Source organism: Tinamus guttatus, unplaced genomic scaffold (genome assembly GCF_059628265.1).
Source record: "Tinamus guttatus ecotype Peru unplaced genomic scaffold, ASM5962826v1 Tinamus_guttatus_pri_ptg000033l, whole genome shotgun sequence".
Taxonomy (NCBI): Eukaryota; Metazoa; Chordata; class Aves; order Tinamiformes; family Tinamidae; genus Tinamus; species Tinamus guttatus.
The window spans coordinates 4,640,136-4,656,253 of NW_028288567.1; the positions used below are offsets into that span (position 1 = coordinate 4,640,136).

Here is a 16,118-nt window from a genome sequence, read left to right on the forward strand (position 1 = left end):
GAGCATTTACCAGTGTAATTTATATTAAAAAGAAATAGGGAGGATGAGGAGGGGATGGTGTGGAAATGGAACATTTTACTTCATAAAACGAAATTCTTCTCATCAGCCCTCGCATTTTTTAATGACAGTTCAGTATGAATTAGGTCATGTATGCTAGTATTTGCTTGTCGTGGCTTACAGGAGTATTTCCGAAAAAAACAGCTTAATTTCTGCTTGGACTCTGCTAATTCCTCTCATAATTGCTACATCAAGAACTTCATGCTGATGCTTTAAAAAAAAAAAAAAAAAAAAAAAAAAAACAGGAGGTACCTCCAATAAGAACATAAGGCTGCCAGACCTGTGTGCAAGCTCTTTCACTCTGTATGTTTAAAATCTCTTATCTAACCTGTTGCTACAGTTTCAGGAAACACATGCAACTTGAATTTGCTGTTTGTTTAAATATGTCAGTCATTCTGTTTAAGACAGAAGACTGACCCTACCATCAAAATAAAGAGAACTAGTAAAACTACAAGATCTTGCCATCTTGTAGTTGCCTAAGGTGCCTCTACTTTTAACAAATAACAATAGGCAAAAGTAAAGCTTACATAACTCTGTATCTATATAAGTTTTAAGGGCATGAAATGAATTTTACTTGCATAATTTCTGTATAAAGTAACATCTCTGCCTCTAACATATAATAACCCTATCTGAAACAGCAAGTTGCTAAACTTTTGGGATGAGAGCAGGAAAGGGGATGCACTGGAAACACCACTGGAGAATTCCAAGACAAGCAACAACAGCCCTGCTCTGAGCTGGGACACATACATATGGTGTTTGCAGGATATATTTTGCAAACCCTGGTAAAATAAAACTAACATAAGGCTTCGTTTTCCCCAGGGTTTTATTCTCCAAGACAAAACAGCTCATTTGCTGAAGGAAACAGTGAATCATACCAAGATCCTAATATACAGCGAGCTGAGCCTCAATAACAGGCTGTGTTTTGCCTTTTCTACAGGCTATGTCTATTTTCCTCAGTAGGACACTGAGATGCAGCTGACTAACTAAATGCTGGTAACTTGCTTTTGCTTGCTGTCCATGCTTTCAGCCGAAATTAGAGGCTTACAAAGCTCTCTAAACCTAAATAGAGGTAAATGGTTTAGGTTTCTAGTGAACAGATTAAAGATCAAATCTTTACCTGGTTTGTTTCTTAGGGCCTTGACCTTCTCCTGATCCACTTGAGGAGAGCTCACTACCACTTGGTCCTTGCAAAGGCTCTTTTTTGGGGCCATCATTTTGCTTCTGTTGCTTACTCTGCTTTTCAGACTTGTTCTCTTTCTCTTTCTTCTTCTTGTCTTTGTCATCAGCACTACTAGTTGACACTGGTTTATAATCAACTCCAGTAAGAGACTTGTACTGGGCCTTCAACTGAAGAAGTTCCTTAACAGCAGCATCTATCTTATCCTTGAAGAACATACAAAAGGAGAGAAATCTATATAGCAATCTCAGGAATAAAATAAATCTGTCATGAGAATAAAAGGGACCTATGCATGGTATTACGGACATCTATACAGTGTTGGAGAAGAAATCTTTGTACAAGTTACTATGTATTTAAGAACATTAACATTTTGATGTTCACTTTTGACCAATTTTTTTTTTAAAGTACATTTTGCATCGCAGAATCCAAGTGTTACCTATTCTGAATGATGACTTCTAATTCCTATAATGATGGTTAATCTCAGACAGATTTTAGAACTGAATATATTACATTTTTTATTATAGTATAATTATATCTTTACCTTTTCCACTTTCTCTGATTTCAGCCTCCTGACTTCTTCTCCTTGAAGAGCTACCTTATTAAACAGAGCTTTAGCTTCAGCTGTGTCTGCACCACCAGGTTCTACGGTTGATTTTTGGGGCAAAGCAGCTTGGGCCACTGGTGGATGTCCTGGCTTGTAGTCCTGGCCAGTCTTTTCCTTATAGTCAGCTTTTAGAGAAAGAAGGAGTTTTACTGCTTCATCTATTTCATCCTATATGGAGGACAAATAGGAAGATGCACTGGTGAGTATTGAAAAGACAGTCGACTTAAAAAAAAAAAAAAAAAGTTTTCTGGCTAAGAACACTTAGCCAGAACACTGGAAACACACACACACACAAAAAAAACCCACAACACAAACAAACACCACACTCTAGGAATAGTGCTTCAAAACAGAAGGAGGACGGTGGTAACAGCTATCTCTGTGTAGTTAAAGGAAGCTTTCCCCCAAACAACAGAAGCATGCTTGGGAGCTATCGCATTCTAGCAGAACTCTCTCCTTGCCCCGCCTGGCTAGCTTCAATTTCTTAATGACAATTACAGCAGAATCTACATTCGAGAACATTTTAAGTTTTCTTTTTTCCTCCTCCTTCAGAAAAATTAATTCTGCAAAATATAAATTTTACAGACAAAAATCAGCAGCTCCTGAAAACAGATTCGTCTCACGCTCGCTTCCACACCAGAGTATGCAAGTTTGACAACTGAGCTATGACATGAAGGGTGTTTGGACAGTGTTTGATCATTAGTTGGTGAAAGATTTCCACCCAGTGGCAAAACGTGGTAACACTTTCAACTGATGACTCTTTCCTATTGTACCTTGGAAGCTTTCTCTGCTTTGAGCCTGCGTACCACTTCCCCTTGTTCAGCTACGTTATCATAAAGTGCTCTGTCATCCACTAAGCTACAGGATGCCAAGTTACTGCAGCATACAGAAGACAGAAGTGCAGGAGAAGGTGCACAGGGAAGAGCTGAAGGTGGATTTCCAGGCTTGTATTCTTGACCTGTCTTTTGTTTATATTCTGCTTTTAGATTTAAAAGAACTTTCACAGCCTCATCTATTTGTTCCTGAAGCAAGAAAGAGGATAAAAAAAAAAAAAGCAGTTGTAGACAAATATAGAAACAACATAGATGCAACACAACAGCTGTGATAACACAACCTTTACTAGGAACAGCACTAACAGCCGCTGCAATTCAACTCCTGCTAACATGTTAGCTCTGGATGGTCAAGTACTGAACTCTGTAACTTAACTTTTTAACCAAAATACCTGCAAGTTCCATACTGAAGGACCTAATCTGGCAGTATAGGTAGGGACTGGCTTCTGTGCCCTAAGCTCCCATGCAGCTTAGTTCCATGCAGTTACAGCAGTCATGGATTTCTACCCTGAAGAAAGGGAGCAAAGATTCAGATTCTGAATCAAGTATTATTTCTGGACACTATCGAACTATCATACTCATTCCTGTCCACCTAGTCTTCAAGTTACAGCTCTTTTTTCCAAGTTACTGCACACATACCCCTTCACTCCGCTTGTACCATTAAAAACAACACCCAAAACTCCTCTCTGGGTTCTCCATGCACTATTGCAAAAGTGGTGAAAGCAGCCATAACAGCTTAGGAGAATTAGTGCAGGCACTTCATAAAAGTTAAGTTTATACCTTGCTCTTCAAATTTCATAAAGGCTACACTGAGGGTTCAGTTTACCCTGAGAACATTCCCCTCAGAAACATTCCCTGTCATTGTACCTTGGAAGCCTTCTCTGATTTCAGCTTGCGGACTACGTCGCCTTGTTCAGCCACTTTGCTGTACAGAGATTTGCTCTCTACCAGACACGCGGATGGAGAGGTACAAACAGGAGAAGACTGAGCAGGGACAAATACCACAGGTGGGTTTCCAGGTTTATATTCCTGGCCTGTCTGTTGTTTATATTCTGCTTTTAGGGATAAAAGGACTTCCACAGCAGCACCTATCTGATCCTGAAGCAGAAAGAAAAAGGAAAGGGGGGGGAAAAAGAAGAAAGAACATGGCATGGATGTAGACACATGCGACTCTGAAGTACACCTTAAGTATTTCCATGAAAAGACTCTCAGTTTATGGACACCTATTCCATTTTCTTTACCATTTAGATGTTTAAAGATGTTTTCTCTACTATTTGCAAATTATAACCAAGTATGCCCTGTTATGTGATATTGTGATACACAACTGTAATTGGTCTAAACAAAATTTCAACACTAATTAGTTTAGGTTCTCCCTTTACAGAGATTTTTGACAACAGTCTCTTGGTGGCATCATAAAAGTATGTAAGCACCAAGCACGTGTTCGCACATGTTTATTAGTTCATGTCTTTTCTTGCTCTGCATTGGAAAGAGCAGAAAAAACATCTATTGGGAGCTATGGTTCCTATGCTTAGTGTTTCATGTGCTCAATAAATTCTTTGGCCATGATGATGTCTTCAGAATGTCTATATATCATATCATGAGTGTGTATATAAACACATACTTTTTTTTTTTAAGTGTAAAAAAAAAAAAAAAAGTTTCAAATAGCAAGTCACTCCTGTGAAGTCTCACAGTTTGACCATATTCAGTAAAATCATAGAATCATAGAATGCTTAAGGTTGGAAGGGACCTCTAGAGGTCATCTAGTCCAACCCCCCTGCACACGCAGGGTCACCTAGAGCACGTGGCACAGGACTGCATCCAAGCGGGTTTTGAAGATCTCCAGAGAAGGAGACTCCACAACCTCTCTGGGCAGCCTGTTCCAGTGCTCTGTCACCCTCACTGTTAAAAAACTTTAAAAAAATATTGCAAAATGTTTCAATTTCAAGGACCAAATTCAAATGCTTAAACTCACATTGTGGGGCAAGTCCTGTCCACATTTCAGAACAGCTGCCTAAAGCAACGTAGGTATTTACTTACATCTTCATCTGTACTAACAGTAATTTTGTCATATGTGACCAGCCAAAAGATGACAATTGGAAAAGAAAAACCAAACAGGTAATGACAGAAAACAGCCCAGTCAACATAACCATCACTATGGAGCCACATGCACCCATTCACCTCCAGAAGCAGAGGACAAGTGGCTACAGAAAACCCAAACAAAAATATTGGTTTAACCAAACACCTTAGATGCTTTCTCGGCCTTCAGTTTTCGGACCACTTCTCCTTGCTCTGCTACTTTATCATACAGAGCTTTGCTATCCATGGTACCAGAGATCTCAAGCTTTGAAGAAACACTCTGTTCAGATACAGATGCTGGAGGATTCCCAGGCTTATACTCCTGGCCTGTCTTCTCTTTGTATTCTGCTTTCAAGGCCAGCAACTGTTTCACAGCTTTATCAATATCTTCCTTTGCTGCCTTCTTAGCTTTCAAGTCACGAACTGCATCTCCCTGTGCAGCCACTCTGTTGTAAATGACCAAGGGATCTTCAGGTGCAGTACAGCTTGGAGTAGAGGCATTATCAAGTTGAACAGACTTTCCTTTAACAGCTGAGCTAGCCTTCAAAGAAGAAAAACATAAAATAAAAATTGTATTAAGCATGACAATCTTTTACAGTAACACATTTTATGACACTTTCCTAAAAAGCAAGTCTACCTCTTTCTTCGCAGTCTCAGCTTTGCTCTTCTCTTTTGACCCAGATGTTGGCATCTCCTTAGTGTGCCCATCAGGGATGTAAATCAAAATGCACGGGGCCTCTTTACAGCTATAGGGACTAAAAAGAAATTAAAAACCTCACACCTGATACATTATGCCACAGCAGTAAGAGAAAAACAAGACACAATGTTTGAAACAAATGTTCTACACTTCCTATAAGATGTTCCTGATTTATCTTTGTACACAACTGTAGTCACCAGACTTTAGTTAATTGAGGATTTGCATTGATTTCTGTTATGTACAGGAATTAATATTGTAGCACTGTGCAAAACTGCAGTGTGATTTAAATGTTTGGTAGCTTGCAAGAGAGCTGTTAAAATGAAACAGTATGTGTATGCTTTAATTGGACAAACATCTGTTCATTACGTAACATTATTTTTAAGTTCACATACTTAAAATCATAACAAGGAAACCTTTTCCCTTTAGCGCTATGCTCAGTTTAGTCAGTTGGAAGAGACAGGATCATACAAACCAAAAGCCATGCCAGTTCAGAAGAATAATCCAGAGAAAGGGGATAAATGGGAAATTGTCTGTAGGCAATATTACTCCTGCCAATACATGTGTGAAAACATTAAAACAAGCAACTAAAGGCAAACTCTGTATCCGCACAAGCCATTCTTAGGCAGCTTACCTCACTGGCTCATAGGGTTGATCACAAATAAAGAATCCTCTCCTCTGAAGCTGTATGATGTCTCCTTTTTTTAACTCCTTAAGGCAAGGATCACCTAACATCAGTTCTTCTTGCTATAAAAGTTAAAAGAAATCAGTACAAATCTAACTGAGCACAAGAAATTGTAAGAAATAAGGTAGAGTTGTTGAAGAAAAGTGCTAGTCTTAAGTGCTGGTTAATCCCAAGGGAAGCAGAACAATTAATTCTATGGAGACACTGTATCACAAGAATGCAGGTCAGGTAATGCCTGGATAAGTATCAATTACATTTTCGTTTAGTAATTATGAAAGGTTAAATTGAAGATATAGAAGCTAGAAATATCAGAACATGATTTGCATGTTTGACAAACAAAATCTTACTGTCTGAAAAGTTATCAGAGATAGTGATGGCAAAAGAAAACTAATCTTTGGGCAATAAAGGGAAGAAAAGTTACCTTGCTATTTCGGTTGATAAATTGCTTGAAATCTTCATCTTTACCTAGAACTGGCTTAGTGATCAGATGCTCATAATTAACACAGACAGTTGGGATGAGAGGTGCACGTGGAGTTTCTGCTAACCAAGTGATCTTGGTGGTTTTTTTGAAGTCCTTATTTTCTAAGTTCAACTTGGCATCAATGGACACAATTTTTCCACTTGAATTCCTATCAGAAGATATAAATAACAAGAGCAAAACCTAGGTAATTTAATCTCATTCCATACTACAGATCATCAAAACAACAAATAAAAACAGTTGTTAACTGTTCATTTTTGAAATATGGGAGACGCAGGAAATCATAAGGTGTGTTGTTGAAATGCTCACTTAGTATGGTTTTCCCTGATATCACAAGACAGTAAAGAACATGGAAAAAAATCTCTGCTAGTTTGGTTTATGTTCTCTATCCAAGCTCACCTCATTCTGCCAGTGTTTACACACATGACCGTTTCCAAGATACTTATGAGGACATTGCCCCTCTCCCCTTAAACAGCTCTCTAACTGAAATTGTTGACAGGCTTCGATTCTCAGTATACAGAAGCAGGTACATTACAGGTTGAACATTACAGGAAGGAATTCATTATATTCCCAATGGTTTTTTTCTGCCTGAAAATGTTATTTCACACTGTAAGGACCAATGGAACTGGTGTAGAAAAATGGATGAGAGGTACATTCAGTATCAGGATCGGCTGGTGATATCAGACTCATATCAGCAGCAAAATATGCTGTATTTTGTGCTATGTTTCAAGCTATATAGGATATACATGCTACAGGATATATAAGAGTGTTGTACAGTTACAAATTACCTCTTAAAAATAAAAAAGAGGAAAAGCAAATTCAAATTTAACTTCCAGTATTTGTTACCTGTTTAATTTAGTGATGATAATGTTGCCCCAGTTAATGAATGTAACCACTTCCCCCTCTGCTAGCGTCTCTGCATCTGCCCCCTCAATCAGCACTCTGGAGCCGTACCACACAGGTTTCAAGCCAACATCAGCATTCTGCAAATAAAGATTTTGATTTCAAAGGAGACACTGTTACTAGGTAAGCCGGCCATACTTAACACAGACTTGTTAAAAACTTGTGAAAGTTTAAAAATTGTTATTTATGAATAAAGTTTAGGAATAACAGGAATGGAAACAGTCATGGAAAGCTACAGTAGAGTAGTCGTTCTAAATATTCTCTTAGGCATCTTGTTAACGTGCCCTGCATGCCTAGATCTGACAGTTCACTCAAAAATTAATATATATATACACATATACACACACACACACACATATATATACATATATATATATATATCCTGTGCTAAAACCAAGACAATTCATAGCAAGTCCTGTTTCTTTAAGGTCCACACATATTTAAGATTTCACAAGTAAAAACTAAGCAAGTTTAACTCAAGTTTTCATTTCACTTTGCAAATTCTCTTTAAAAAGAAGCATCATAACTCTCATTTTCATTTTTTTCTTTACATAGCTAATACAAAACCAGGTATAACAATCACCTTCTTTTAACTGCATAGATTTTTAAGGTAATATTTCAAAATGATTAGCAGTTAAAACATCAAAAATATTCAGCTTTAACGCACTAAAACAATGGAGGTGATTATTTTTAAGAATAAGGAAAACAGCTAGGAGTTTTCTGTGGGCAATTTCAGTTAAACAGCAACAATTAGGAGTTTGAAGGTTGTTTATTCCGGTCATAACTTATTTCATTAAGCACAGGAAGCAGCATTTTCAATATCTCAATACTTGAACATGCAAGTTTGCATTTGACAAAACCTTTTGATCTTTTGCTTCTTAAGGAAGTGCTATTCACACCTGTAACTATTCAAAACCTTTCCCCTTGCTAATCTGCCACAGGAAAAAAGGCAATCTAGGCTTTTACCTCCCAGACATAACAAACTGTGACAATCAGTGAAGCAGGATAAAAACTCAGTAACATTTACTTGTTTCTCAGTAGAGGTATGATACCCAAGAGAGGCTTTCAGTGAAGTGTAATTTGAGATGTCATGCTCATAGGAAAACATCCTTCCTAATCAAATAAATTTGCATCAGTAACACATCCTCCTCCTTAAGAGGTATCATTCTGTTTACTGAACTTCTTTTCAGAGTGTCAATATTTAATACTTCACTTCCCTACACAAGTCTAATTCTATAAGCTATTAAGGAAAAACTCCACTAATGACTTGCTCTTACTGATAAGCAGTATCTACTGCATGATAACCATAAACTTGATTTACATTTTATATTTAAACTTCTCTCTGGCACTATTTACAAATACAAACAGTAATAAAATCAGTCACGAAAATCACTGTACACTCAATTTCCTCTGCAACCCCCTAGAGGCACCTTTCAACATAGCTTTGTCTATGCAAACTGTATACATTTGCAAAAGCAATTTCCTCTATCATTCTCCTAACTGAGCACACATGTTTAATTGTATATTTTTTGACAGTTTTCTAAGGAAAATGCAGCCTGTTTTCACCTCATGTGGTCCAAGCAAGTTAAAACTTGCTGACTGCTCTAACCCAAGGTACTTCCACCCTTACTGTTCTGCAGTACAGGAGAGTTAAACGTAGAGTAAAATGAGAACCTTTGGATGTTTTGCCACTTCTTTCATCTCCTCTTGAGCTTCAGGAACATTTACTGGGACCACTGCATCTTTCAGTAAAGCAGTGTACCGAGGAGCTACTGGGTCTATAACCTACCAAAAAAAAAAAAAAAAAAAAAAAAGAGTGAGGAGAATCTTGACTAGGACAGTGTCAGAAATAAAAAGTTATAGAAAAAACAACAAAAGGAGTATTAATTGGTATTCTTTGTGTTACTGCATTGTTTTATTGTTTGCTTTAATGTTAACTGAATCCAAAACTATAAAAAAGACAAGTGAGAAAAGAGAAGTAGTATTTCCCTATTTCCCACCTTTACTGAAATACTTTGAGTAAAAACTATGGATTCCATACTACCAATGCCAGAAGCACCCAAAATTATGGGCTAATGCCTCACAGGAAAAATATAGTAAAATGTACTATGATATAGTTTTATTGTGCACATACACTATTTTATCCTGATCATGTTCTTTTTTAAATAGCTAAATTTAAAGTAATTTATCAGCACGCTTTGACAGCACAGGACCTGCTCCCATACTCATTTCCCAGAGCAGTACTCCAGCAGAATCAGGGGCAGATTTAGCCATATAGGAAGCACCAATCAAGTCTGCAATTTTTAAACAGTAGCATTAGATACTATAATAAGGCAACACCGTAACACTGACTTCATCAAGGATTTCAAGTTTAGTAAGGAAAAGATATCACAGTGTCCTCCTTTATTTTGTTGTTCATTTTCAGAGTCAATCATTGTTTTTTTACGCAGCATTTTTCTGGTCTTAAATAATCTATTTGCTAATTGTTTGAAGGCATTAAAAAAAAAAAAAAAAACACTAATTCAAGTATAACAGTAGCCTAGAGTTTAAAAGGATTCTCAGAAGCCTACCAGTTAAGCTGGAAGCTAAAACAAAGGAAAACACCTGCTTTTATTAATATGCAGTGACTTTGTTTTGGGGGTTTATTCATGCTTATGCAAAAAACTACACAGTGATTTTTTTGAAAAAATACCTAATATGTAATTATTTGAGTATAACAAGTAAGACAATATGATGATACCCTTTAAGAAGCCACGCATTAATAAATCAGTAAATGCTGAAGTTGCACTCTTAAGTATTAGACACAAATGTTAGACTCTAGGAAAGGGAAAGAAATAAGAGTTCTCCCACTATGAAAGTCTTCAAGTTCAGAAGAAAACCTGCCTAAAAAAAAAAAAAAACCCGAAAAAATGTTTGTATTAAAGATTACAGATGATAGTACAGATAAACTGCCTGCACAGGCAGATGCAAATATGATTGCCTAGTAAATATGGTGCTGTCCAAGGAGTCTGAGATGGGAGAGAGTCAATTTAAAAGCCAATGTAAGAAGTCAGCACTAACCACTATGTAGCCTTCCTCAAACCCAATTTTTAGTCTTAAGTTTATATATGCAGCAACAGAAAGAACCAATTCATAAACCTTTGTGTACTTAGCAGACCAAGTGCAAAATATATGAAAGAATTCAAGACATGCCAGACAAGCAATGCTACTTAAATGAAGAGACCTGGGTAGAGTCTAAGCGAAAACAAGCAGGAATCCCAGTGCAAGATAACAGGTGTTTCCACAATCACACAAAATATGCAGTCAGCATTCTAAGAATTCGCCTTATTATAGTGTCCAAGCATCCGCTGCCAAAAAGCAACCAACCATATCATGATGCAGTATTCCTTATTTGACTTTCAGTCCGAAATATCAGCAGTGCTGTCTTTATCTACAGAGGGAGGACACCCAGCACCTTAGCCCTTCTGCCACCGAAAGGAAAAGTGGCCAGCATGAGTCAAATTGAGTAAGATTTGCTTTTATGTTAACAAATATGCCAAACCAGAACTGGACAGCATTTTAAAACTAGGAATAATGCATTTTCAGTGAGTTTGTAGAGCTCCTGTTATATCAGCAAATATGACTGTGCTATGAAGCTGCAAAATGATAACTTATGCTACATATGCTTACAGCACTGTAAGCTATATGCTAAGGTAAAAAGCATTAATAGTACCTTCTTGCAGATAGCTCGCAGCTTGAAAGCAGAAAAATGAAATGCAGTTTTCATATCACATTTACAGCAAATATAATTACCTTTCCCCATACTAATAAGTAAAGCAAGTAAATACTGGTAGAGGAGAATCAGCAGGATTAGTGTGAGTTCAAGTCAGAGAGGGGCAACATTCCATTTTCCTGAGAGTGTGCCAAATGATGCAACACATTGCCACTGCTACTTGTCGTGGGAAGCACTCCATGAACACTGGATATACTATGTATCCCAGAAAGAAGGATATTAAGGGTGGCATCAAAGTCAAATAAGCACATACCTTTTTGTTAAAAGACCAAATTTTATCCCATTCCATATTCACGACAGATCGAGAGGAGCCCTGCGGGAAAAAGAAAAAGAAAACAGATATATATAAAATAGATATATAAAAATTAGCGATTAGATTCACTTTACAAAGACCTTTAAAGACTACAGACCATAAGTACTCATCAGAACAGTTTAGAAAGGAATCTTCAGCTAGCAAAACATTTAAATAAGAAACCTGCCACCCTGTTTTACCAGTACTTTTTCATATGTGCTAATATTGTTGAAAACTTAAGCATTAGAGCAGCAAGCCTTCAAAAAAGGAAACTTCAAAATGACAAATACTTTAACTGGAAGTTCATGTAAACTTTTTCCGAGCAACTGAGACTCAAAGAATCATGAGGAAAAGAAAAAATCTTCCACCTGAGCAGCAATAAACTGTTTTAGCCCTTCAACTGTCATTCCTCTTCTCAGGACACCACGTACAGTGGGAAATCTTGGGTCATCCCTGGGAAAAAAAAGGAAGATTCATCAGTATTACACATGGAATGTACCTGTCAGTCTGATCAAAAGCTTTAGTAGTGGTACCATACAAATAGCACAGCTTTGCTTTATTTTGTTTGAGTGAGTTTAGAGATAGATGAGAAGAGCTAGTCTAACTGTAAAGGCTAAGCTCTTATCAATCAAATATGCATAATGCAGACTTCCTTCTGCTTCAGCCCTGGCAGGGAATTCATCTCCTCAAGTGAATCTTTTCTCCACACTTAGTTGGAATCTAGGCTTCCAACACAATCAGGTAATCAAATGTCTGATTTAGCATCAGCCCTAAAGTTCTTTAGACTCCTGTACTAACATGAGAGAATAGCAGCAGGCATGATCTCACAGCTAGGTCTCTGTGGGAGAATATAGAAAATAGGAACAGAAGGGTGGCAGAGAAGAAAGGGAAGGAAATGCAATGGATTTGACTAGATGTGTGGGACCAGATCCCCCTGTGGCACTGTTCAGGCATTTATTCCATGACTTTTAGGGTGGAAACTATATACCTACATATGTATGGAGTAACTCTTGTAGTAAAAGCCAGAGCCCGGAGATAAGCAAACTCATGTTTACTACAGGACATGAGTATGCACATACCGTCACAGAATAGTAGACAGATACAGTGGATGTTCACTAGCCAGTCTGCCCATTGCAATTGGTGTTCTTACACTGCTTAAATATTCATTCATGCTGTTCTATTGTTGAAGCACCGTTCAAAGCAAAAAAATGCTTGCATCAGCCACAAGTATTTTAAGGAATGATGCTGAACTGCCAGCATTTAACATACCAGCCATCTACAAGCCCTTCGTTGACAAACCACGTAAGCTTTCTTTTAGAAAGCACAGTGTTGTTGAGGTTTAGCCGGCTGTACTCCCAGATATATGGTTTCCTTATGCCCAGTGCCTCAATGATCCAGTAAAACTGCTCATCTCTGTCATGGTATTCAGTGGTTCTCAACGCATGTGTGACACCTTCGATGCTGTCAACAATGGGGCAGGCAAAGTCATACGTTGGGTAAACCCTGAGAATAAAGAACTTCAATTAGCAAGGCAGGACAGAACACTTCCCTCATATTTAAACCTTCAAAGCACCCCTCTATGTACTTATAATCTATGATTTTTATCAAGGCTTTCACACCAAGACTTATTTGAAATAGCGAATGTGGTGAATGTACACCACAGAGACCATCCATAAAAACAAATCCAAATGGAGGAAAATACATTTTTAAAGCAAACGCAAAGCCTTCAAGAAATTAACTGATCACAGCATTCAAAAATAAATTTAAAATAAATTTTAAAAACCCTACATTACAGCTGCTTTTTTTTTTTCAAAAATATAAAATGCAGTCTTAAAGATCTCCCTACTTCAGTATCAAAAACAGACTGTAGCATCAGTTAGCCAAACAATGGGCAAAATTTCTGTCTTTAAAAACAAACCTCTACTCACATCCATCATTTTAGTATTATAAACTTATTATAATCAATGTTTTCATGTTGTCAACTCTACTAGAACTCAGTTGTGTGGCTGGAAATAGAAGCTTCAAATAGGCATTGAACCATCCCCTCCAGCAGCTGGGCAGGCTTATTTCAATGCAATTCATTCCACACATAGAAAGCAGTTGCCGTGAAAAAGGAGGCCACCCCAGAGTTGGGTAGCCCAAGGACATTTTGCAGCAATAATCTAAAAGGTCAAGGTTAGACTTAAGTTCCAATAACTAATCAGAACAGTTCTGATGCCTGAAATACAGTCATGAAGTCTATGTACACCTGACTTACTGACACACAATGTATTTATGGACCAAAATTGAAATAATAAACATTGATGACTGCAATGGCTAATTTTCACTTTTTAAAAATCATTCACAGATACTTCAGAAAGTAAGGAACTCATACACTGTGTCTGAAAAATGCTAGCAGGTTCCAAGTAGAAAAAGAAGCTAGTATACTACAGAATTGTAAATACCCTGGAAAGAAAAGAGAACAACACAGACCACCCAAAAGGAAGTGAACATACTTGTAAGTGCTTCCAGTGCGTGGGTGAGGCTGGTTTTTGCAGCGATATAGGGTTGGATCCCTCATACATCCATTGTTACTATTCATATCTATTTTTGCTCGTAGACAACAAGTTTGTCCAAATTCTGTTCCCTTTTTCATTTCTTCCCACATTTGCATGTTTTTCTCAACAGCTAGGAACAATAAAAATAAGTTACTTTTAATGGTATAATGAACTTGCCTAGAGAATCATGTTTTATTATAGCAACAAAGAGCAATGTCACTCCTTGTTTAGACCTTGGAATTCATTTTCACACATTTCAGATCTTGAATATTTTAAAAATTGTGATGACTGAATGACAAATTCATACACACACAAGCTACTATATCTGTCTAAATATACACTTATTTTCCCTGAACTGTATTGAACACTTCCAAGATTCTAGAGTACCTTAGAGATATACCTTTGTTAATAAAAAAACAAGTTTTCTTGCTAAATTAAAAATATATGAAAGCATAATGGGAACCACAAAATATCTTACAGTTATTTCTGTGTTTAGATTCCATTCTTTGCTCACGCTCTGCTTTCATTTGTTCTGCAGGAGTGTCATCCACATATGCCTTTCCTTCCTGAATAAGCTTCTCGGCATATTTCATTATTGTTTCAAAGTGATCTGAGGTATATGTAAATTGATCCGGTTTGATGTGAAGCATTGCAACATCTTCAAGAATAACCTGCAAAGTGTCAAAGTGTATCCTGTAATATTCAGGTATGCAAATTTTCTTAAAACCTCCATCCTCTTTGTGCCAGATCTGGTGTTTTAAAATACTCCAGGAAGGATAAAGGCATAAGAATAATATGACATGCATGAAGGAAAATAGATGTACTTAATTTGCAGACTCTAACTAAAAGAGATCAGACAGGCAACTTCGAGAAAGAGCTTGCACAAAGGAAAAAAAAATCACATTAATGCCAACAAGAAAATATTTTAAATGTTTTTAAAATGCATTCAACTTAAGCACTTGAGATATTTCACATTTTCTATACTTCTTCTTTCTAAGACAGTGGTATTTACAAAATGCAGTCAACAGCATATTCTTAGAGGCTTACACCTAACATACCATAAAATAAATACCGGAGGAAGAATAAATAAGCTATCAAAGGGTTTTAAGCTTTATTACAGTAAACAATGAAATTTCTTGCCATAGGTTTGTAAGTGCAACACTGCTATCCGGCAAAGTAGATTACAGTGCAAAAGCAGATCTCCCATTTAATTTTGATTTAACTTACACAGTAAATGATTTCTATTATCATACCTTTTCAAAGTCCTCTTTCTCTTTTTCTGGATTTGTGTCATCAAACCTCATAATAAGTTTTCCTTTAAAGTTAACTTGGTAGTGCTGATTGAGCAGGGCAGCTTTTGCATGACCAATATGCAGATATCTGCAAAGAAATGAAAGAAAAATGTACATCAACACTATTCCTGTTTGATTGTTTGTTTGTTTGAGGGGGAGGAGGTGGTGAAGGAAAGCTTGGAATGGAAAGCATTAGTTACATCAAAACAGAAATCAGGCTATTTGTTGAAATACTCAGTATTTATGAAATCAGGTTATATTTTCCTACTACAATCTCAGTAAGTATCTGTTAAAAATATCTAAAGTCTCAAATCAGTATGTCACTATGGATATACAGATAGGACAGCAATTATTATCTGCAGTTTTACTGATTACCTACTTGTGGTGTTGACACTCAGTAGTAGCTACCTGTTAAGCTGAACCTCATGTTCAAAAGTGGAATTTTCTGAAATGCTGCTTATTTTAAATTTGTAATGAGCAAAATAGTATTGTGAATTTAAAGACAATATAAAAATCTGAAATCCTCAAAAGAAAAAATATAAAAATATATAAATATACAGGCCCCTAAAAACAATGTTTTAAATAAAATATCCAAATTAAGACACTAAAGGTGTTTTTTACATTGTTCTCACATGACTAAAGGGTGTACATGTTACACACATAATGCATTATTTGAGAGTCTCCTTATATTGAACTACTAGAATAAGAAACACTACTGTAGAAG

General features: G+C 36.8%; 1 protein-coding gene across 7 annotated transcripts in view; it reads right to left on the minus strand.

Moving 5' to 3' along the window:
- The window catches only part of EPRS1 (glutamyl-prolyl-tRNA synthetase 1), a 34,989-nt gene that overhangs the window by 8,023 nt on the left and 10,848 nt on the right, over positions 1 to 16,118 (minus strand). Inside the window, exons 7-23 of one of the 7 annotated variants that reach the window (XM_088531973.1) lie at positions 15,356 to 15,482; positions 14,581 to 14,773; positions 14,061 to 14,232; positions 12,835 to 13,068; positions 11,934 to 12,018; positions 11,527 to 11,586; positions 11,214 to 11,234; positions 9,176 to 9,286; positions 7,445 to 7,581; positions 6,542 to 6,749; positions 6,070 to 6,182; positions 5,379 to 5,496; positions 4,908 to 5,282; positions 3,668 to 3,763; positions 2,609 to 2,857; positions 1,776 to 2,006; positions 1,175 to 1,440 (exon numbers count right to left, since the gene is read on the minus strand). In XM_088531973.1, coding sequence (XP_088388099.1) covers positions 1,175 to 1,440; positions 1,776 to 2,006; positions 2,609 to 2,857; positions 3,668 to 3,763; positions 4,908 to 5,282; positions 5,379 to 5,496; positions 6,070 to 6,182; positions 6,542 to 6,749; positions 7,445 to 7,581; positions 9,176 to 9,286; positions 11,214 to 11,234; positions 11,527 to 11,586; positions 11,934 to 12,018; positions 12,835 to 13,068; positions 14,061 to 14,232; positions 14,581 to 14,773; positions 15,356 to 15,482 — 2,796 coding nt within the window. Of the gene's footprint in view, positions 1 to 1,174; positions 1,441 to 1,775; positions 2,007 to 2,608; positions 2,858 to 3,532; positions 3,764 to 4,907; positions 5,283 to 5,378; positions 5,497 to 6,069; positions 6,183 to 6,541; positions 6,750 to 7,444; positions 7,582 to 9,175; positions 9,287 to 11,213; positions 11,235 to 11,526; positions 11,587 to 11,933; positions 12,019 to 12,834; positions 13,069 to 14,060; positions 14,233 to 14,580; positions 14,774 to 15,355; positions 15,483 to 16,118 lie in introns of all 7 variants that reach the window. The other 6 variants (XM_088531962.1, XM_088531970.1, XM_088531977.1 and 3 more) reach the window with 6 other exon arrangements.